General features: G+C 43.3%; 1 protein-coding gene across 3 annotated transcripts; it reads right to left on the reverse strand.

Moving 5' to 3' along the window:
- Positions 1–683: 683 nt before the first annotated feature.
- Positions 684–15,423, reverse strand: LOC135537224 (mucin-2-like). 3 transcript variants are annotated; one of them, XR_010455149.1, is made up of 6 exons: positions 15,025–15,423; positions 8,279–14,733; positions 7,405–7,466; positions 7,043–7,176; positions 5,631–6,424; positions 684–5,598 (listed from the first exon to the last, which is right to left on the reverse strand). XR_010455149.1 is itself a non-coding variant. In XM_064963411.1 (5 exons), the coding sequence occupies exons 1-5, from the start codon at positions 15,062–15,064 to the stop codon at positions 6,318–6,320; spliced, it is 6,795 nt and encodes a 2,264-aa protein (XP_064819483.1). In that variant the 5' UTR covers positions 15,065–15,423; the 3' UTR covers positions 684–6,317. The 3 variants fall into 3 exon arrangements, 2 of the variants coding, with proteins under 2 accessions (XP_064819483.1, XP_064819482.1); XM_064963411.1 differs by having other exon boundaries at positions 684–6,424; positions 8,279–14,730; XM_064963410.1 differs by having other exon boundaries at positions 684–6,424.
- Positions 15,424–23,040: the final 7,617 nt, after the last annotated feature.

Here is a 23,040-nt window from a genome sequence, read left to right on the forward strand (position 1 = left end):
TTAGACATATTAAAGAACCCTTTATCCTTAAACTAAAAAAATAAATTTGTGTAATTAAAACTTGTGTAATTAATAACTCATAAAATTCCATATGTGAGCGTGCCCCTTTAAAATACGTTTGTACTAAAACAAATAGTCCTAACAAATGTTTTATGTGTGTATATTTGCAAACCTTAATGAAAAAGCAAAAAACTTCCAGGCCCTTTTCAATTTGGTCGTTTATGGCCTCAATCTCACTCACTCTCCCCAAGATTATAGTCTCAGGAAACATCCAAAAGAGAGACAATAAAACTCCCATTTGCCCAGAAAAAAAACACAAAACGCCTAACTAGCATTCACTATGCTACATCGATTCAGAAACTCTAAAGTCAACTATAAACCAAACCTAATGATAATTCCTCTTTACCTCAAATCATTAATCATAAGTTTTAATCAACGTCAATGTATATGTTTACTTAAGTGAACATGCTACCCTTAGATACAATTAACCTGATAACATCATTAGCTAAATGTAATACTTTTTTCCTCTGTCTCAAATGTCTTACATTTCTCAGTGTAAGAAATCAGTCATTTAATCCCAGGTATTTAATAAAAATGTAAACGTATTCTCCCATGGCTCCTTCAACTCACATATTTTAGATAACTTCCATCAGTCCCGGAAGAAGGAATCCTACTCAAACACACCAGATAATACAATGTTTAATTAAGTAAAATCAACACCTAAAATCTACCACAACCAGTAACCAAATAAACAAACCAAGAATAAATTACCACCAGAATACATTATCACAAAGTTTTACGATTCAAACATTCAGATCTCCCTTTCTTACAGCCAAATATAGCCCAATAAATGCCACAAATCAATGATGCCCACCTAGCGAATCTGCTGCTAGTTTTTAGCATGTTTTCTAACTACCCTGATGACATACAGCTACTTTTAAAAATGTATTTGGAAATTGTTATCAACTTCTGAAAAGTGACTCAAAACAATAATGAATTTTCCTTCTAAAAAACACAAACAATTTTCTATGTCACCCCCAGTCACAACATCATTGCCGTGGCGACAAAAGTGCCTTGCGAGTGATGTCATCAACAGGGGCTCAACCTGGACCCAAGCCGCAGCGACTTTCAATGAATTGTAAATAATTGTTGGCTGTCTGCAGCAACAGTAGTACGGGTTCGAGAAACCAAACCTAATTTTTCACATCTGTTGAATCTTTAATTAGAACTTACAACATCAATCAACATCTCTCAATTCGCTAAATTTATAAGAACATTTCAATGGGCACAAATCGTAATTGTCTCTTCATTATTATTTAGAATTCATAAGATTTCAGTAACTGCCTCGTCTTTGATTCAGCATTTTAATTAATATTATTAATTATTTGTATTCCCAATACATTATTCAAACAGATCATTTAGTGAACAGACATCGTCTTACCTCAAAATTCACTCCGTCCTTATTTTAACGTTTAATGAATTAGTCTTTCAATTTGAACCAAACAAACTATTTAAAACGTTCTGTTTATATCTTATATAAATACTAGCAACTATAACTTTCTAGGGAGTACATACAAATAGTTTAATTTCAATCAAAAACTCTGATTTTAGTCAAAGCTGAACCTGAACCCGGACCATATGTTAAAGACCTTTTCTGTTTACTTAAAAAAAAAACACTTCCAATCTTCTCCAACCTGGCTGGAATTGTATTTATTTATTACCCCCTGTTTCAGGCTCCACAATCCCTCACTTATGAATTCATATTGTCAACAAGATATAATAAAACAGAGTATGAGTTTACTTAGTTACAGTTCTATTTAAAATGGGGATATTGTTTAGTCATTTATTCATAAAATTCCTAACAACTATTGAGATGTACCCTTAGGAGAGAAAACTAGGCTATTGAGATGCACCCTTAGGAGACAGAACTAGACTATTGAGATGCACCCCTAGGAGACAGAACTAGACTATTGAGATGTACCCTTAGGAGACAGAACTAGACTATTGAGATGCACCCCTAGGAGACAGAACTAGACTATTGAGATGCACCCCTAGGAGACAGAACTAGACTATTGAGATGCACCCATAGGAGACAGAACTAAACTATTGAGATGCACCCATAGGAGACAGAACTAGACTATTGAGATGCACCCCTAGGAGACAGAACTAGACTATTGAGATGCACCCATAGGAGACAGAACTAGACTTTTGAGAAGCACCCCTAGGAGACAGAACTAGACTATTGAGATGCACCCTTGGGAGACAGCACTAGACTATTGAGATGCACCCCTAGGAGACAGAACTAGACTATTGAGATGCACCCTTAGGAGACAGCACTAGACTATTGAGATGCACCCCTAGGAGACTAGACTATCGAGAAGCACCCCTAGGAGACTAGACTATTGAGATGCACCCCTAGGAGACAGAACTAGACTGTTGAGATGCACCCCTAGGAGACTAGACTATTGAGATGAACCCCTAGGAGACAGAACTAGACTGTTGAGAAGCACCCCTAGGAGACAGAACTAGACTATTGAGATGCACCCTTAGGAGACAGCACTAGACTATTGAGATGCACCCCTAGGAGACTAGACTATCGAGAAGCACCCCTAGGAGACTAGACTATTGAGATGCACCCCTAGGAGACAGAACTAGACTGTTGAGATGCACCCCTAGGAGACTAGACTATTGAGATGCACCCTTAGGAGACAGCACTAGACTATTGAGATGCACCCCTAGGAGACAGAACTAGACTATTGAGATGCACCCTTAGGAGACAGCACTAGACTATTGAGATGCACCCCTAGGAGACTAGACTATCGAGAAGCACCCCTAGGAGACTAGACTATTGAGATGCACCCCTAGGAGACAGAACTAGACTGTTGAGATGCACCCCTAGGAGACTAGACTATTGAGATGCACCCCTAGGAGACAGAACTAGACTGTTGAGATGCACCCCTAGGAGACTAGACTATTGAGATGCACCCCTAGGAGATACGTTTTTTGTATTTCACTTGTCAAGTCAGTTAAGAAAAAAATTCTTATTTACAATGACGGCCTACGGGGGAACAGTGGGTTAACTGCCTTGTTCAGGGGGCAGAACGATGACGGCCTACGGGGGAACAGTGGGTTAACTCCCTTGTTCAGGGGGCAGAACGATGACGGCCTACGGGGGAACAGTGGGTTAACGGCCTTGGTCAGGGGGCAGAACGACAGATTTTTACCTTGTCAGCTCGGGGATTTGATGTAGCAACCTTTCGGTTACTGGCCCAACGATCTGACCACTAGGCTACCTGCTGCCCGGTAGAGTACATACAGAGACATGTCCCTATGGAGATGCATCCTTACAAGGCATCTTCTTTGAGTATTTTGAGACATGTCCCTCTTTCTGGTTAATAATACAAGTGTTTCTCAACCCAGCGGTCTCTGGATAGAACAACCGTCAGTAACTGAAGCATTGATGAGGTTTGAGGGCTCGAGAGGCATATAAAGTTAGCTAGCTAGCCGTTTAGCTTTGTGGCTCGCTATCTCGGACAAAACAAAATGAAAGTAAAGTAATTACAGTTGTAATTTCCAGATGGGAGAAATGCCAGATCGGTCTATAATAACTACCGTTAAATAACGGAGATGTGAGTCTTCAGTGACTGTTGGTCCCTCTTTGCTCTGTGAGGTAGCTAACAGTACAGTATGAAAATGTCCTTTTCTAAAAGAAAATTGGTCTGGAGTGGAGTGGAACAGCGCCACAAAACCAACCAGTGGCCAGGAATATATTACACCCGTAGTTGATGAGACTTACCATAGAGAATGAATAGGAAAAATTAAGGAAAATTCAAACTTGACTATATCCGCCTCTTCCCTAGTGGCCTTCTCTCTCTGTCTCCTCTTTAACGGTCTGCCTCTCCCTTCTGCTCCTCTAGATTTAGGTTACATTTAAGGTTACATTTATTTGCAACAAAGAAAATAAATGATTAACAACAATACAGATGAAAAACAAATCAATAAATACGATATACAGGTGGTTGGAAGCCGAAGGGCTGATTTATAAAAACAACAAATAAACTATATCTAGATGTCTGTCTCGCCTAGCTCCTTGTTCTCTCTCCTCAGCTCCTTGTTCTCTCTCCCCTAGCTCCTTGTTCTCTCTCCTCAGCTCCTTGTTCTCAACCCCCAGCTCCTTGTTCTCTCTCCCCTAGCTCCTTGTTCTCTCTCCTCAGCTCATTATTCATAGATTTGGATAGAAAACACTCTGAAGGTTCTAAAACTGTTTGAATCATGTCTGTGAGTATAACAGAACTTATGTAGCAGGCAAAACCCCGAGGACTAACTGTTCAGAATCCCCCCCCTCTCTGTTCCCTATATTGTCTCTGCCAAGGGATATTTCATAGGAACCTATTTACAGTTCCTACCGCTTCCACTGGATGTCGCCAGTCTTTGGAATTTGGTTGAGGTTATTCCTTTGTGCAATGAAGAAGTAGGCCAACTCGAAACTGGGGGTCATTTTTGTGTTGTAATTATGCTAGCTCCTTTGTTCACTGCTGGTGTAGACGGTGAAGGCTATCAGATAATAGCTTCTTATGCTTTCACCGAAAAGCTTTTTTTTTTAAATCGGACATGTTGGATTCACAAGGAGTGTAGCTTTAATTGTGTATCTTACATGTGTGATTTAATGAAAGTTTGAATTTTATAGCATTTTATTTGAATCTGGCGCTCTGCATTTCCCCTGGCAATTGGCCAGTTGAGACATTTGCCTCCCGCCTATCCTTAAGAGGTTTTAATCATCTGTAAAATCGGTAAACAGCAGCTCTTATCAGGAAAAGTACACCGGCCTACTCGCGTTACAAGTTCCGAACGAGGAAGTGTGTAGGTCATTTTGAAAATATTGACGTTCAATTTGGAAAAATCATTATAACCTAATCGAGGTGTAGATTACATCTCACATTCTAGTGTTCGAACAAGGCTACATGGGATTTCTGTATCTTCTGACAGCTCTCTATTTAAGAACAAAATATTATTTTCCAATGACAGCGGGTTAACTGCCTTGGTTCAGGGGAAGAACGACAGATGTTTATTTTGTCAGCTCAGAGGATTTGATCTAGCAACCTATCGGTTATAACTCCAACGCTCTAACCACTAGGCTACCTGCCTCCTCTGCACTCTAACCACTAGGCTACCAGCCTCCTCTAACCACTAGGCTACCTGCCGCCTCTATGCTCTAACGACTAGGCTACCTGCCTCCTCTGCACTCTAACCACTAGGCTACCAGCCTCCTCTAACCACTAGGCTACCTGCCTCCTCTACACTCTAACCACTGGGCTACCTGCCGCCTCTATGCTCTAACCACTAGGCTACCTGCCTCCTCTACACTCTAACCACTAGGCTACCTGCCTCCTCTGCACTCTAACCACTCGGCTACCTGCCTCCTCTACACTCTAACCACTAGGCTACCTGCCTCCTCCGCACTCTAACCACTAGGCTACCTGCCTCCTCTACACTCTAACCACTAGGCTACCTGCCTCCTCTACACTCTAACCACTAGGCTACCTGCCTCCTCTGCACTCTAACCACTAGGCTACCAGCCTCCTCTAACCACTAGGCTACCTGCCTCCTCTACAATCTAACCACTAGGCTACCTGCCACCTCTACACTCTAACCACTAGGCTGCCGCCTCACGCAAAATTGACAGCTCTAACGAGTGTTGGACTAGTAACCGAAAAGGCAAGATCGAATGCCCGAGAAAAAAATCTGCCATTCTGCCCCACTACAAGGCAGTTAACCCACTGTTCCTAGGCCATCATTTTAAATAAGAATTTGTTCTTAACTGACTTGCCACATAAAATAAAATAGACAGAGCTATAGATGCCAGGACTGACCATCCATGATATCAGAATTATAGATTTAATAATGTCTTAAAGCTGTACAGTGTTTGTTTGCATTGTTTAGAAACATTGGGGTAAAACATGCTTATATTGTGGGTTCTGATGGGGTACGACAGTTGAGCTAAACTCATGAGGTATTCATATGTTGTATTCTTCTAGAATCAATGGGTGCATATAATGAATTTATAAGTAAATAAATGGTCGTAGCAACTAAGGATTCTAGCTTTAAGGCTGTATCTATGAAAGCTGGGAAACTGTTGATTGGTTAAGCCAATGCCACAGCAGCTATGCCTCAGGCTATTGGTTAGCCAGCAGCTAGCAGAGCCACAGCAGCTATGCCTCAGGCTATTGGTTAGCCAGCAGCTAGCAGAGCCACAGCAGCTATGCCTCAGGCTATTGGTTAGCCAGCAGCTAGCAGAGCCACAGCAGCTATGCCTCAGGCTATTGGTTAGCCAGCAGCTGTACCATTAACAGAGCCAAGCTGAGAGGCAAGGCAGCCAGAGAGAAGGAAGTGGGTCGGGGAGCACTTCCTGATGTGGTTGATGACCCTGAAAAAGTAGGAAAAACAGAGATGTTGTTCAGTAAATTACAAAAGTGGATTGTCTTTTCATGTTTCTGTTCAAATGTTGACTTCGCTCGTATAGATGTGTACGGTGACAACGAAACAGGGCATTTTTTATTATATTTTTTATTATATTTTTATTTTTGTACCCCGTTTTCGTGGTATCAAATTTTTTATAGCTACTATCTTGTCTCATGAAAGACATGCGTCCTCCGATACACAACCCAACCAAGCCGCACTGCTTCTTAACACAGCGCGCATCCACCCCGGAAGCCAGCCGCACCAATGTGTCGGAGGAAACACCAGGTAATTGTAATTTTTACCCACAGAAAAACACGTTAGACAGACCCACTGGACTGAAAATGGACCAGCCCATCAATGCAGTCCGCACCTGGAGATGAATTATTATTTTTATTTTTTACCTTTATTTTACTAGGCAAGTCAGTTAAGAACAAATTCTTATTCACAATGACGGCCTAGGAACAGTGGGTTAACTGCCTGTTCAGGGGCAGAACAACAGATTTGTACCTTGTCAGCTCGGGGGTTTGAACTTGCAACCTTCCAGTTACTAGTCCAACGCTCTAACCACTAGGCTAATACTTACCATCACTGATGCTGCCTGGTATAATGTTCAGGGAGGTGGAACTGCTGGTGAGAATTGCCTGTGCGTCGCTTGAACTGGGAACCGAAGACTGCTTGTCGAACACGAGGGTCATGTCGGTCACTACAGATCCACTCCTACTCAGGAGAAGGAGAGAAAATGGACCACCCTCAGAAATCATTATCATCATCATCAGCATCGTCAAAGTTTTCAAGTTTTAATGTCATGTGCACAAGTCCAGTGAAATGCCTTTTCTTGCAAGATTTAAACCCAACGATGCAGTAATCAACATCAATGTAGTAGTACAAATAACAGAAGGTAGAACAGAAACCTAGTCAATCAGTAATGAGAATTCATACCCTTACCTGAATGAGTTGACAATGGAACGACGGTAGCCTGGGGTCTTATTAACAAAAGCCTTGTTCACCTGCGTTGAAAGATAGGATGATCAACGGTTCAATGAAAACAGGGTCCTTGACGGCATTAATAGAAGTTTGGTTTCATACTTTCATAGTAAATAGACCTCTCAATAGTTCCCTCTTTGACTTGGCATGTACAGGCTCACTGATGATAGGGTTTTACAGGAGGCATGTAGAGGATAACTGATGATAGGGTTTTACAGGAGGCTGGTACAGGATAACTGATGATAGGGTTTTACAGGAGGCATGTAGAGGATAACTGATGATAGGGTTTTACAGGAGGCATGTACAGGATAACTGATGATAGGGTTTTACAGGAGGCTGGTACAGGTCTAAAAGGGACACTTACATTTATGTATTGAACCTTTATTTAACTGGGTAAGTCAGCTAAGAACAAATTCTTATTTACAATGATGGTCTACCCCCCCTCCCTCCCCCCCCGGCCAAACCCTAACCAGATCGACGCTGGGCCAATTGTGCACCACCCCATGGGTCTCCCAATCACGACCTGTTGTGATAGAGCCAGGAATCGAACCAGGGTCTGTAGTGACGCCTCTAGCACTGAGACGCAGTGCCTTAGAACACTGTCATACAGCCTGTAATCGAACCAAGGTCTGTAGTGATGCCTCTAACACTGAGATGCAGTGCCTTAGACCGCTGCCCAACGATTTCCCCCCCAAAATGGTTTGTCATACAAAAGCAAAACCCGAGTCAAACAGCTTTCCTCCCAATGAAGTTTCTGTGTGTGAATTGCCAGAACAATCTGAGCTACCAGAAATATTTTCCTACCTATGCTGGCGTGGAATCACCCGATACTTACCTCAGAGGTCACTTTGGCAGCCAGAGTCTTGAATCCTGAAGAGGAAGGGTTGGAAAGATCTGAGTTGAACGTCTGGTTGAGACGGAACTGAAGACTCATTGTTCCTTCACTAGAAGATGGAGGGTCAGATGATGCGACAGTGGTTGCTGCCGAAGCTGTGGTGGTGACAGCTGCTGCAGGAGTGGTGGTGGTGACAGCTGCTGCAGGAGTGGTGGTGGTGACAGCTGCTGCAGGAGTGGTGGTGGTGACAGCTGCTGCAGGAGTGGTGGTGGTACCAGCTGCTGCAGGAGTAGTGGTGGTACCAGCTGCTGCAGGAGTAGTGGTGGTTCCAGCTGCTGCAGGAGTGGTGGTGGTACCAGCTGCTGCAGGAGTAGTGGTGGTTCCAGCTGCTGCAAGAGTGGTGGTGGTACCAGCTGCTGCAGGAGTGGTGGTGGTACCAGCTGCTGCAGGAGTGGTGGTGGTACCAGCTGCTGCAGGAGTAGTGGTGGTTCCAGCTGCTGCAGGAGTGGTGGTGGTACCAGCTGCTGCAGGAGTAGTGGTGGTTCCAGCTGCTGCAAGAGTGGTGGTGGTACCAGCTGCTGCAGGAGTGGTGAAAGCTGCTACTGGAGTGGTGATGGTGACAGCTGCTGCAAGAGTGGTGGTGGTACCAGCTGCTGCAGGAGTGGTGACAGCTGCTACTGGAGTGGTGGTGGTGACAGCTGCTGCAGGAGTGGTGGTGGTACCAGCTGCTGCAGGAGTGGTGGTGGTACCAGCTGCTGCAAGAGTGGTGGTGGTACCAGCAGCTGCATGAGTGGTGGTGGTACCAGCTGCTGCAGGAGTGGTGACAGCTGCTACTGGAGTGGTAGTGGTGACAGCTGCTGCAAGAGTGGTGGTGGTACCAGCTGCTGCAGGAGTGGTGGTGGTACCAGCTGCTGCAAGAGTGGTGGTGGTACCAGCAGCTGCATGAGTGGTGGTGGTACCAGCTGCTGCAGGAGTGGTGACAGCTGCTACTGGAGTGGTGGTAGTGACAGCTGCTGCAAGAGTGGTGGTGGTACCAGCTGCTGCAGGAGTGGTGGTGGTACCAGCTGCTGCAAGAGTGGTGGTGGTACCAGCAGCTGCATGAGTGGTGGTGGTACCAGATGCTGCAGGAGTGGTGACAGCTGCTACTGGAGTGGTGGTAGTGACAGCTGCTGCAAGAGTGGTGGTGGTACCAGCTGCTGCAGGAGTGGTGACAGCTGCTACTGGAGTGGTGGTGGTGACAGCTGCTGCAGGAGTGGTGGTGGTACCAGCTGCTGCAGGAGTGGTGAAAGCTGCTACTGGAGTGGTGATGGTGACAGCTGCTGCAAGAGTGGTGGTGGTACCAGCTGCTGCAGGAGTGGTGACAGCTGCTACTGGAGTGGTGGTGGTGACAGCTGCTGCAAGAGTGGTGGTGGTACCAGCTGCTGCAGGAGTGGTGGTGGTACCAGCTGCTGCAAGAGTGGTGGTGGTACCAGCAGCTGCATGAGTGGTGGTGGTACCAGCTGCTGCAGGAGTGGTGACAGCTGCTACTGGAGTGGTAGTGGTGACAGCTGCTGCAAGAGTGGTGGTGGTACCAGCTGCTGCAGGAGTGGTGGTGGTACCAGCTGCTGCAAGAGTGGTGGTGGTACCAGCAGCTGCATGAGTGGTGGTGGTACCAGCTGCTGCAGGAGTGGTGACAGCTGCTACTGGAGTGGTGGTAGTGACAGCTGCTGCAAGAGTGGTGGTGGTACCAGCTGCTGCAGGAGTGGTGACAGCTGCTACTGGAGTGGTGGTGGTGACAGCTGCTGCAGGAGTGGTGGTGGTACCAGCTGCTGCAGGAGTGGTGACAGCTGCTACTGGAGTGGTGGTGGTGACAGCTGCTGCAAGAGTGGTGGTGGTACCAGCTGCTGCATGAGTGGTGGTGGTACCAGATGCTGCAGGAGTGGTGACAGCTGCTACTGGAGTGGTGGTAGTGACAGCTGCTGCAAGAGTGGTGGTGGTACCAGCTGCTGCAGGAGTGGTGACAGCTGCTACTGGAGTGGTGGTGGTGACAGCTGCTGCAGGAGTGGTGGTGGTACCAGCTGCTGCAGGAGTGGTGAAAGCTGCTACTGGAGTGGTGATGGTGACAGCTGCTGCAAGAGTGGTGGTGGTACCAGCTGCTGCAGGAGTGGTGACAGCTGCTACTGGAGTGGTGGTGGTGACAGCTGCTGCAAGAGTGGTGGTGGTACCAGCTGCTGCAGGAGTGGTGGTGGTACCAGCTGCTGCAAGAGTGGTGGTGGTACCAGCAGCTGCATGAGTGGTGGTGGTACCAGCTGCTGCAGGAGTGGTGACAGCTGCTACTGGAGTGGTAGTGGTGACAGCTGCTGCAAGAGTGGTGGTGGTACCAGCTGCTGCAGGAGTGGTGGTGGTACCAGCTGCTGCAAGAGTGGTGGTGGTACCAGCAGCTGCATGAGTGGTGGTGGTACCAGCTGCTGCAGGAGTGGTGACAGCTGCTACTGGAGTGGTGGTAGTGACAGCTGCTGCAAGAGTGGTGGTGGTACCAGCTGCTGCAGGAGTGGTGACAGCTGCTACTGGAGTGGTGGTGGTGACAGCTGCTGCAGGAGTGGTGGTGGTACCAGCTGCTGCAGGAGTGGTGACAGCTGCTACTGGAGTGGTGGTGGTGACAGCTGCTGCAAGAGTGGTGGTGGTACCAGCTGCTGCGGGAGTTGTGACAGCTGCTACTGGAGTGGTGGTGGTGACAGCTGCTGCAAGAGTGGTGGTGGTACCAGCTGCTACTGGAGTGGTGGTGGTGACAGCTGCTGCAAGAGTGGTGGTGGTACCAGCTGCTGCAGGAGTGGTGGTGGTACCAGCTGCTACTGGAGTGGTGGTGGTGACAGCTACTGCAAGAGTGGTGGTGGTACCAGCTGCTGCAGGAGTGGTGGTTGTACCAGCAGCTGCAGGAGTGGTGGTAGTGACAGCTGCTGCAGGAGTGGTGAGAGCTGCTACTGGAGTGGTGGTGGTGACAGCTGCTGCAAGAGTGGTGGTGGTACCAGCTGCTGCAGGAGTGGTGACAGCTGCTGCAAGAGTGGTGGTGGTACCAGCTGCTGCAGGAGTGGTGGTGGTACCAGCTGCTGCAAGAGTGGTGGTGGTACCAGCAGCTGCATGAGTGGTGGTGGTACCAGCTGCTGCAGGAGTGGTGACAACTGCTACTGGAGTGGTGGTGGTGACAGCTGCTGCAAGAGTGGTGGTGGTACCAGCTGCTGCAGGAGTGGTGACAGCTGCTACTGGAGTGGTGGTGGTGACAGCTGCTGCAAGAGTGGTGGTGGTACCAGCTGCTGCAGGAGTGGTGACAGCTGCTACTGGAGTGGTGGTTGTGACAGCTGCTGCAAGAGTGGTGGTGGTGACAGCTGCTGCAGGAGCGGTGGTGGTACCAGCTGCTGCAGGAGCGGTGGTGGTACCAGCTGCTGCAGGAGCGTTGGTGGTACCAGCTGCTGCAGGAGCGGTGGTGGTGACAGCTGCTGCAGGAGCGGTGGTGGTGACAGCTGCTGCAGCAGCGGTGGTGGTGACAGCTGCTGCAGGAGCAGTGGTGGTGACAGCTGCTGCAGGAGGGGTGGCGGTGACAGCTGCTGCAGGAGCGGTGGTGGTGACAGCTGCTGCAGGAGCGGTGGTGGTACCAGCTGCTGCAGGAGCGGTGGTGGTACCAGCTGCTGCAGGAGCGGTGGTGGTACCAGCTGCTGCAGGAGGTGTGGTGGTGACAGCTGCTGCAGGAGTGGTGGTGGTACCAGCTGCTGCAGGAGCTGTGGTGGTACCAGCTGCTGCAGGAGCGGTGGTGGTGACAGCTGCTGCAGGAGCGGTGGTGGTACCAGCTGCTGCAGGAGCGGTGGTGGTACCAGCTGCTGCAGGAGCGGTGGTGGTACCAGCTGCTGCAGGAGGTGTGGTGGTGACAGCTGCTGCAGGAGTGGTGGTGGTACCAGCTGCTGCAGGAGCTGTGGTGGTACCAGCTGCTGCAGGAGCGGTGGTTGTGACAGCTGCTGCAGGAGCGGTGGTGGTACCAGCTGCTGCAGGAGCGGTGGTGGTGACAGCTGCTGCAGGAGCGGTGGTGGTGACAGCTGCTGCAGGAGCGGTGGTGGTGACAGCTGCTGCAGGAGCGGTGGTGGTACCAGCTGCTGCAGGAGCGGTGGTGGTGACATCTGCTGAAGGAGCGGTGGTGGTAGCAGCTGCTGCAGAAACTGTGGTGATAGCTGCTGCAGGAGCGGTGGTGGTACCAGCTGCTGCAGGAGCGGTGGTGGTACCAGCTGCTGCAGGAGCGATGGTGGTGACAGCTGCTGCAGGAGCGGTGGTGGTACCAGCTGCTGCAGGAGCGGTGGTGGTGACAGCTGCTGCAGGAGCGGTGGTGGTGACAGCTGCTGCAGGAGTGGTGGTGGTGACAGCTGCTGCAGGAGCGGTGGTGGTGACAGCTGCTGCAGGAGCGGTGGTGGTACCAGCTGCTGCAGGAGCGTTGGTGGTACCAGCTGCTGCGGGGGGTGTGGTGGAACCAGCTGCTGCAGGAGCGGTGGTGGTGACAGCTGCTGCAGGAGCGATGGTGGTACCAGCTGCTGCAGAAGCTGTGGTGATAGCTGCTGCAGGAGCGGTGGTGGTGACAGCTGCTGCAGTAGCGGTGGTGGTGACAGCTGCTGCAGGAGCGGTGGTGGTGACAGCTGCTGCAGGAGCGGTGGTGGTACCAGCTGCTGCAGGAGCGGTGGTGGTACCAGCTGCTGCAGGAGCGATGGTGGTGACAGCTGCTGCAGGAGCGGTGGTGGTACCAGCTGCTGCAGGAGCGGTGGTGGTGACAGCTGCTGCAGGAGCGGTGGTGGTGACAGCTGCTGCAGGAGCGGTGGTGGTGACACCTGCTGCAGGAGCGGTGGTGGTGACAGCTGCTGCAGGAGCGGTGGTGGTGACAGCTGCTGCAGGAGCGGTGGTGGTGACAGCTGCTGCAGGAGCGGTGGTAGTGACAGCTGCTGCAGGAGCGGTGGTGGTACCAGCTGCTGCAGGAGCGGTGGTGGTGACAGCTGCTACAGGAGGGTTGGTGGTGACAGCTGCTGCAGGGGCGGTGGTGGTGACAGCTGCTGCGGGGGGTGTGGTGGAACCAGCTGCTGCAGGAGCGGTGGTGGTGACAGCTGCTGCAGAAGCTGTGGTGATAGCTGCTGCAGGAGCGGTGGTGGTACCAGCTGCTGCGGGGGGTGTGGTGGAACCAGCTGCTGCAGGAGCGGTGGTGGTGACAGCTGCTGCAGGAGCGATGGTGGTACCAGCTGCTGCAGAAGCTGTGGTGATAGCTGCTGCAGGAGCGGTGGTGGTGACAGCTGCTGCAGGGGTGGTGGTAGTACCAGCTGCTGCAGGAGCGGTGGTGGTGACAGCTGCTGCAGGAGCGGTGGTGGTACCAGCTGCTGCAAGAGCGGTGGTGGTGATAGCTGCTGCAGGGGTGGTGGTAGTACCAGCTGCTGCAGGAGCGGTGGTGGTGATAGCTGCTGCAGGGATGGTGGTAGTACCAGCTGCTGCAGGAGCGGTGGTGGTGATAGCTGCTGCAGGGGTGGTGGTAGTACCAGCTGCTGCAGGAGCGGTGGTGGTGATAGCTGCTGCAGGGATGGTGGTAGTACCAGCTGCTGCAGGAGCGGTGGTGGTGACAGCTGCTGCAGGAGCGGTGGTGGTACCAGCTGCTGCAGGAGCGGTAGTGGTGACAGCTGCTGCAGGAGCGGTGGTGGTGACAGCTGCTGCAGGAGCGATGGTGGTGACAGCTGCTGCAGGAGCGGTGGTTGTACCAGCTGCTGCAGGAGCGGTGGTGGTACCAGCTGCTGCAGGAGCGGTGGTGGTGACAGCTGCTGCAGGAGCGGTGGTGGTGACAGCTGCTGCAGGAGCGTTGGTGGTGACAGCTGCTGCAGGAGCGGTGGTGGTACCAGCTGCTGCAGGAGCGATGGTGGTGACAGCTGCTGCAGGAGCGGTGGTGGTGACAGCTGCTGCAGGAGCGGTGGTGGTGACAGCTGCTGCAGGGGGGGTGGTGGAACCAGCTGCTGCAGGAGCGGTGGTGGTGACAGCTGCTGCAGGAGCGGTGGTGATAGCAGCTGCTGCAGAAGCTGTGGTGATAGCTGCTGCAGGAGCGGTGGTGGTGACAGCTGCTGCAGGAGCGGTGGTGGTACCACCTGCTGCAGGAGCGGTGGTGGTGACAGCTGCTGCAGGAGCGGTGGTGGTACCAGCTGCTGCAGGAGCGGTGGTGGTACCAGCTGCTGCAGAAGCAGTGGTGGTGACAGCTGCTGCAGGAGCGGTGGTGGTGACAGCTGCTGCAGGAGAGGTGGTGGTGACAGCTGCCGCAGGAGTGGTGGTGGTACCAGCTGCTGCAGGAGTGGTGGTGGTGACAGCTGCTGCAGGAGTGGTGGTGGTACCAGCTGCTGCAGGAGTGGAGGTAATGACAGCTGCTGCAGGAGTGGTGGTGGCACCAGCTGCTGCAGGAGTGGTGGTTGTTACAGCTGCTGCAGGAGTATTGGTGTTGACAACATTAGGTCTGACATTTTACAATCGGAAATTTACAAACTTTAGAATTTTTTCTTTTCAACCTTTAATAGTCTGCATTTCCTGCTGTACAGGAAGTGTACTGCAACAACGGGGGTATGAAATTAACATCTATCGGCTGATAAAGACATAACCCTTTTTTCTAGCTATAGTTGTAGAATGTGGCTGTGCATCCCCTCATGAGATATATAACGTTTTTGTCCTGATGAAAGGTTAACCACTAAGGAACACACACAAACACAGGGTATCACCTGCTAGCAGGAGGAGAATCATCAGAGGCTTCATATCCATGTCCTTTTAGGTCTCTGTTGAGGTGAACCACACAACATCAATCATACATGAACCCTGTTAGATCTTCCGTTAACCGCTGTTGAAGGACGATGTCATTGACCAACATTAATTAGATGTTAGTCAATATTCCAAAATCATATGATGTTCATTGATTTTCAAACAGCAGTCCCATAATAACTTCAGTTGTATTAACAGTGTCCCCTCTGTGTTTACCAGTAGATGTCTTATCAGCCTGCTTCCAATGTCTTCAGCCCTCTGCTCTGCTTTCACTGTAGATTACTGTATTGCTGTACATTACTGTATAATTACCATTATGTATAATTATTATTGTTATTATCATTATCACATTATTATGATTATTATTATTATTATCGTTATCATTGTTATTGTTATTATCATTATCAACATGATACTTTTTATTACCATTATTGTTTTCATTATTACAATAATTATCATTATCATCATCATTTTTATTAGTATCATTATTTGTATTATCATCATTGTTAATATCATTATTATTATCACCATTCGTATCATTATCATCATTATTATTATCATCGTTATTATGATAATAATAACAATAATTATTACCATCTTTATTATTATCATTATTATTATCATCGTTATTATTATCATTATTATTATCATCGTTATTTTGATCATTATTATTATTGTCATCATTATTATTATTATCATTATTAAAATCATGATTATTATCTTTATTATCATTATCATTATTGTCATTATCATCAATATTATTATTCTTTTTTTATTCATTCTTATGATCATTATCATTATTATTTACAATGACGGCCTACACCGTAAAATTAAGTTAGATTTTTTTTAAATTACAACATAATCAAACTATAGAAGACTGACTGGACGTTCCCAAAAGGTAGTTACTTTGACCAAAACAACGGTGGCCCTCTCTAGTGCAAAAGTTCACACAATTCCTTCAACAAAAGTTATCCCCCTTTCTAGCCTTGTAATTACCAGACGAGCCAACAGTTCTTGTCAGCTTGTGAAGGACGACCAATCACTGAAGGTGTAGAGAAGGCCTTGAAAGGTGTAAATCCTAACCAGCCTCAAAACTCAATGATTCACTGTGGTAATTTTCTTAAGGTCATTCACTCAGTGTGGTAGTTATCTTAAGGTAATTTATCTAATGTGGTAGTTATCCTAAAGTCATTGATTCAATGTGGTAGTTAATGTAATTTATTCAGTGTGGTAGTTATCCTAAAGTCATTGATTCAGTGTGGAAGTTATCCTAAAGTCATTGATTCAATGTGGTAGTTAATGTAATTTATTCAGTGTGATAGTTATCTTAAAGTCAATTATTCAGTGTGGTAGTTATCTTAAGGTAATTTATTCAGTGTGGTAGTTATCTTAAGGTAATTTATTCAGTGTGGTAGTTATCTTAAGGTAATGTATTCAGTGTGGTAATTGTCTTAAAGTCATTCATTCACTGTGGTAGTTATCTTAAGGTCATTCATTCAGTGTGGTAGTTATCTTAAGGTAATTTATCTAATGTGGTAGTTATCCTAAAGTCATTGATTCAATGTGGTAGTTATCCTAAAGTCATTGATTCAATGTGGTAGTTATCTTAAGGTAATTTATTCAGTGTGGTAGTTATCCTAAAGTCATTGATTCAGTGTGGTAGTTATCCTAAAGTCATTGATTCAATGTGGTAGTTATCTTAAGGTAATTTATTCAGTGTGGTAGTTATCTTAAGGTAATTTATCTAATGTGGTAGTTATCTTAACGTCATTCATTCAATGTGGTAGTTACCTTAAGGTAATTTATTCAGTGTGGTAATTATCTTAAAGTCATTGATTCACTGTGGTAGTTATCTTAAGGTATTTATCTAATGTGGTAGTTATCTTAACGTCATTCATTCAATTTGGTAGTTACCTTAAGGTAATTTATTCAGTGTGGTAATTATCTTAAAGTCATTGATTCACTGTGGTAGTTATCTTAAGGTAATATATCTAATGTGGTAGTTATCTTAACGTCATTCATTCAATGTGGTAGTTATCTTAAGGTAATTTATTCAGTGTGGTAGTTATCTTAACGTCATTCATTCAATGTGGTAGTTATCCTAAAGTCATTGATTCAATGTGGTAGTTATATTAAGGTAATTTATTCAGTGTGGTAATTGTCTTAAAGTCATTTATTCAATGTGGTAGTTATCTTAAGGTAATGTATTCTGTGTGGTAGTTATCTTAAAGTCATTCATTCAGTGTGGTAGTTATCTTAAAGTAATTTATTCAGTGTGGTAGTTATCTTAAGGTAATTTATTCAGTGTGGTAGTTATCTTAAAGTCATTTATTCAGTGTGGTAGTTATCTTAAAGTCATTTATTCAGTGTGGTAGTTATCTTAAGGTAATATATCTAATGTGGTGGTTATCTTAACGTCATTCATTCAATGTGGTAGTTATCTTAAAGTCATTTATTCAATGTGGTAGCTATCTTAAGGTAATTTATTCAGTGTGGTAGTTATCTTAACGTCATTCATTCAATGTGGTAGTTATCTTAAGGTAATGTATTCAGTGTGGTAATTGTCTTAAAGTCATTCATTCACTGTGGTAGTTATCTTAAGGTCATTCATTCAGTGTGGTAGTTATCTTAAGGTAATTTATCTAATGTGGTAGTTATCCTAAAGTCATTGATTCAATGTGGTAGTTATCCTAAAGTCATTGATTCAATGTGGTAGTTATCTTAAGGTAATTTATTCAGTGTGGTAGTTATCCTAAAGTCATTGATTCAGTGTGGTAGTTATCCTAAAGTCATTGATTCAATGTGGTAGTTATCTTAAGGTAATTTATTCAGTGTGGTAGTTATCTTAAGGTAATTTATCTAATGTGGTAGTTATCTTAACGTCATTCATTCAATGTGGTAGTTACCTTAAGGTAATTTATTCAGTGTGGTAATTATCTTAAAGTCATTGATTCACTGTGGTAGTTATCTTAAGGTATTTATCTAATGTGGTAGTTATCTTAACGTCATTCATTCAATTTGGTAGTTACCTTAAGGTAATTTATTCAGTGTGGTAATTATCTTAAAGTCATTGATTCACTGTGGTAGTTATCTTAAGGTAATATATCTAATGTGGTAGTTATCTTAACGTCATTCATTCAATGTGGTAGTTATCTTAAGGTAATTTATTCAGTGTGGTAGTTATCTTAACGTCATTCATTCAATGTGGTAGTTATCCTAAAGTCATTGATTCAATGTGGTAGTTATATTAAGGTAATTTATTCAGTGTGGTAATTGTCTTAAAGTCATTTATTCAATGTGGTAGTTATCTTAAGGTAATGTATTCTGTGTGGTAGTTATCTTAAAGTCATTCATTCAGTGTGGTAGTTATCTTAAAGTAATTTATTCAGTGTGGTAGTTATCTTAAGGTAATTTATTCAGTGTGGTAGTTATCTTAAAGTCATTTATTCAGTGTGGTAGTTATCTTAAAGTCATTTATTCAGTGTGGTAGTTATCTTAAGGTAATATATCTAATGTGGTGGTTATCTTAACGTCATTCATTCAATGTGGTAGTTATCTTAAAGTCATTTATTCAATGTGGTAGCTATCTTAAGGTAATTTATTCAGTGTGGTAGTTATCTTAACGTCATTCATTCAATGTGGTAGTTATCTTAAGGTAATTTATTCAGTGTGGTAGTTATCTTAACGTCATTCATTCAATGTGGTAGTTATCTTAAAGTCATTTATTCAGTGTGGTTATTGTCTTAAAGTCATTTATTCAATGTGGTAGTTATCTTAAGGTAATGTATTCCGTGTGGTAGTTATCTTAAGGTAATGTATTCAGTGTGGTAGTTATCTTAAAGTCATTCATTCAGAGTGGTAGTTATCTTAAAGTAATTTATTGAGTGTGGTAGTTATGTTAAGGTAATTTATTCAGTGTGGTAATTATCTTCAAGTCATTGATTCACTGTGGTAGTTATCTTAAGGTAATTCATCTAATGTGGTAGTTATCTTAACGTCATAAATTCAATGTGGTAGTTATCTTAAGGTCATTTATTCAGTGTGGTAGTTATCTTAAGGTAACTTATTCAGTGTGGTAGTTATCTTAAGGTAATTTATTCAGTGTGGTAGTTATCTTAAGGTAATGTATTCAGTGTGGTAATTATCTTACAGCCATTCATTCAATGTGGTAGTTATCTTAAGGTAATTTATTCAGTTTGGTAATTGTCTTAAAGTAATTTATTCAATGTGGTAGTTATCTTAAGGTAATGTATTCAGTGTGGTAGTTATCTTAAAGTCATTAATTCAATGTGGTAGTTATTTTAAGGTCATTTATTCAGTGTGGTAGTTATCTTAAGGTCATTCATTCAGAGTGGTAGTTATCTTAAAGTAATTTATTCAGTGTGGTAGTTATCTTAAGGTAATTTATTTAGTGTGGTAATTATCTTAAAGTCATTGATTCACTGTGGTAGTTATCTTAAGGTAATATATCTAATGTGGTGGTTATCTTAACGTCATTCATTCAATGTGGTAGTTATCTTAAAGTCATTTATTCAATGTGGTAGCTATCTTAAGGTAATTTATTCAGTGTGGTAGTTATCTTAAGGTAACTTATTCAGTGTGGTAGTTATCTTAAGGTAATTTATTCAGTGTGGTAGTTATCTTAAGGTAATGTATTCAGTGTGGTAATTATCTTACAGCCATTCATTCAATGTGGTAGTTATCTTAAGGTAATTTATTTAGTGTGGTAATTATCTTAAAGTCATTGATTCACTGTGGTAGTTATCTTAAGGTAATTCATCTAATGTGGTAGTTATCTTAACGTCATTCATTCAATGTGGTAGTTATCTTAAGGTAATTTATTCAGTGTGGTAGTTATCTTAAAGTCATTTATTCAGTGTGGTAGTTATCTTAAGGTAATATATCTAATGTGGTGGTTATCTTAACGTCATTCATTCAATGTGGTAGTTATCTTAGTCATTTATTCAATGTGGTAGCTATCTTAAGGTAATTTATTCAGTGTGGTAGTTATCTTAACGTCATTCATTCAATGTGGTAGTTATCTTAAGGTAATTTATTCAGTGTGGTAGTTATCTTAAAGTCATTTATTCAGTGTGGTAGTTATCTTAAAGTCATTTATTCAGTGTGGTAGTTATCTTAAGGGAATATATCTAATGTGGTGGTTATCTTAACGTCATTCATTCAATGTGGTAGTTATCTTAGTCATTTATTCAATGTGGTAGTTATCTTAACGTCATTCATTCAATGTGGTAGTTATCTTAAAGTCATTTATTCAGTGTGATAGTTATCTTAAAGTCATTAATTCAATGTGGTAGTTATTTTAAAGTCATTTATTCAGTGTGGTAGTTATCTTAAAGTAACTTATTCAGTGTGGTAGTTATCTTAAGGTAATTTATTCAGTGTGGTAGTTAATGTAATTTATTCAGTGTGATAGTTATCTTAAAGTCAATTATTCAGTGTGGTAGTTATCTTAAGGTAATTTATTCAGTGTGGTAGTTATCTTAAGGTAATGTATTCAGTGTGGTAATTGTCTTAAAGTCATTTATTCAATGTGGTAGTTATCTTAAGGTAATGTATTCAGTGTGGTAGTTATCTTAAAGTCATTCATTCACTGTGGTAGTTATCTTAAGGTCATTCATTCAGTGTGGTAGTTATCTTAAGGTAATTTATCTAATGTGGTAGTTATCCTAAAGTCATTGATTCAATTTGGTAGTTATCCTAAAGTCATTGATTCAATGTGGTAGTTATCTTAAGGTAATTTATTCAGTGTGGTAGTTATCCTAAAGTCATTGATTCAGTGTGGTAGTTATCCTAAAGTCATTGATTCAATGTGGTAGTTATCTTAAGGTAATTTATTCAGTGTGGTAGTTATCTTAAGGTAATTTATCTAATGTGGTAGTTATCTTAACGTCATTCATTCAATGTGGTAGTTACCTTAAGGTAATTTATTCAGTGTGGTAATTATCTTAAAGTCATTGATTCACTGTGGTAGTTATCTTAAGGTATTTATCTAATGTGGTAGTTATCTTAAGGTAATTTATTCAGTGTGGTAGTTATCTTAACGTCATTCATTCAATGTGGTAGTTATCCTAAAGTCATTGATTCAATGTGGTAGTTATATTAAGGTAATTTATTCAGTGTGGTAATTGTCTTAAAGTCATTTATTCAATGTGGTAGTTATCTTAAGGTAATGTATTCTGTGTGGTAGTTATCTTAAAGTCATTCATTCAGTGTGGTAGTTATCTTAAAGTAATTTATTCAGTGTGGTAGTTATCTTAAGGTAATTTATTCAGTGTGGTAGTTATCTTAAAGTCATTTATTCAGTGTGGTAGTTATCTTAAAGTCATTTATTCAGTGTGGTAGTTATCTTAAGGTAATATATCTAATGTGGTGGTTATCTTAACGTCATTCATTCAATGTGGTAGTTATCTTAAAGTCATTTATTCAATGTGGTAGCTATCTTAAGGTAATTTATTCAGTGTGGTAGTTATCTTAACGTCATTCATTCAATGTGGTAGTTATCTTAAGGTAATTTATTCAGTGTGGTAGTTATCTTAACGTCATTCATTCAATGTGGTAGTTATCTTAAAGTCATTTATTCAGTGTGGTTATTGTCTTAAAGTCATTTATTCAATGTGGTAGTTATCTTAAGGTAATGTATTCCGTGTGGTAGTTATCTTAAGGTAATGTATTCAGTGTGGTAGTTATCTTAAAGTCATTAATTCAATGTGGTAGTTATTTTAAGGTCATTTATTCAGTGTGGTAGTTATCTTCAAGTCATTCATTCAGAGTGGTAGTTACCTTAAAGTAATTTATTGAGTGTGGTAGTTATCTTAAGGTAATTTATTCAGTGTGGTAATTATCTTCAAGTCATTGATTCACTGTGGTAGTTATCTTAAGGTAATTCATCTAATGTGGTAGTTATCTTAACGTCATAAATTCAATGTGGTAGTTATCTTAAGGTCATTTATTCAGTGTGGTAGTTATCTTAAGGTAACTTATTCAGTGTGGTAGTTATCTTAAGGTAATTTATTCAGTGTGGTAGTTATCTTAAGGTAATGTATTCAGTGTGGTAATTATCTTACAGCCATTCATTCAATGTGGTAGTTATCTTAAGGTAATTTATTCAGTTTGGTAATTGTCTTAAAGTCATTGATTCACTGTGGTAGTTATCTTAAGGTAATTTATTCAGTGTGGTAGTTATCTTAAGGTAATTTATTTAGTGTGGTAATTATCTTAAAGTCATTGATTCACTGTGGTAGTTATCTTAAGGTAATTCATCTAATGTGGTAGTTATCTTAACGTCATTCATTCAATGTGGTAGTTATCTTAAGGTAATTTATTCAGTGTGGTAGTTATCTTAAAGTCATTTATTCAGTGTGGTAGTTATCTTAAGGTAATATATCTAATGTGGTGGTTATCTTAACGTCATTCATTCAATGTGGTAGTTATCTTAAAGTCCTTTATTCAATGTGGTAGCTATCTTAAGGTAATTTATTCAGTGTGGTAGTTATCTTAACGTCATTCATTCAATGTGGTAGTTATCTTAAGGTAATTTATTCAGTGTGGTAGTTATCTTAAAGTCATTTATTCAGTGTGGTAGTTATCTTAAAGTCATTTATTCAGTGTGGTAGTTATCTTAAGGGAATATATCTAATGTGGTGGTTATCTTAACGTCATTCATTCAATGTGGTAGTTATCTTAAAGTCATTTATTCAATGTGGTAGCTATCTTAAGGTAATTTATTCAGTGTGGTAGTTATCTTAACGTCATTCATTCAATGTGGTAGTTATCTTAAGGTAATTTATTCAGTGTGGTAGTTATCTTAACGTCATTCATTCAATGTGGTAGTTATCTTAAAGTCATTTATTCAGTGTGATAGTTATCTTAAAGTCATTAATTCAATGTGGTAGTTATTTTAAAGTCATTTATTCAGTGTGGTAGTTATCTTAAAGTAACTTATTCAGTGTGGTAGTTAT

The sequence above is a fragment of the Oncorhynchus masou genome, unplaced genomic scaffold (genome assembly GCF_036934945.1).
Source record: "Oncorhynchus masou masou isolate Uvic2021 unplaced genomic scaffold, UVic_Omas_1.1 unplaced_scaffold_728, whole genome shotgun sequence".
In the NCBI taxonomy this organism is placed as follows: Eukaryota; Metazoa; Chordata; class Actinopteri; order Salmoniformes; family Salmonidae; genus Oncorhynchus; species Oncorhynchus masou.

Coding starts and splice junctions, on each gene's coding strand:
- LOC135537224 (XM_064963410.1), bottom strand. CDS start 15,064: ATGGATATGAAGCCTCTGATGATTCTCCTCCTGCTAGCAG. Junction 14,734..15,024: donor GATTCTCCTCCTGCTAGCAG/GTGATACCCTGT, acceptor ATACTCCTGCAG/CAGCTGTAACAACCACCACT. Junction 7,177..7,404: donor TCCATTGTCAACTCATTCAG/GTAAGGGTATGA, acceptor TCTCCTGAGTAG/GAGTGGATCTGTAGTGACCG.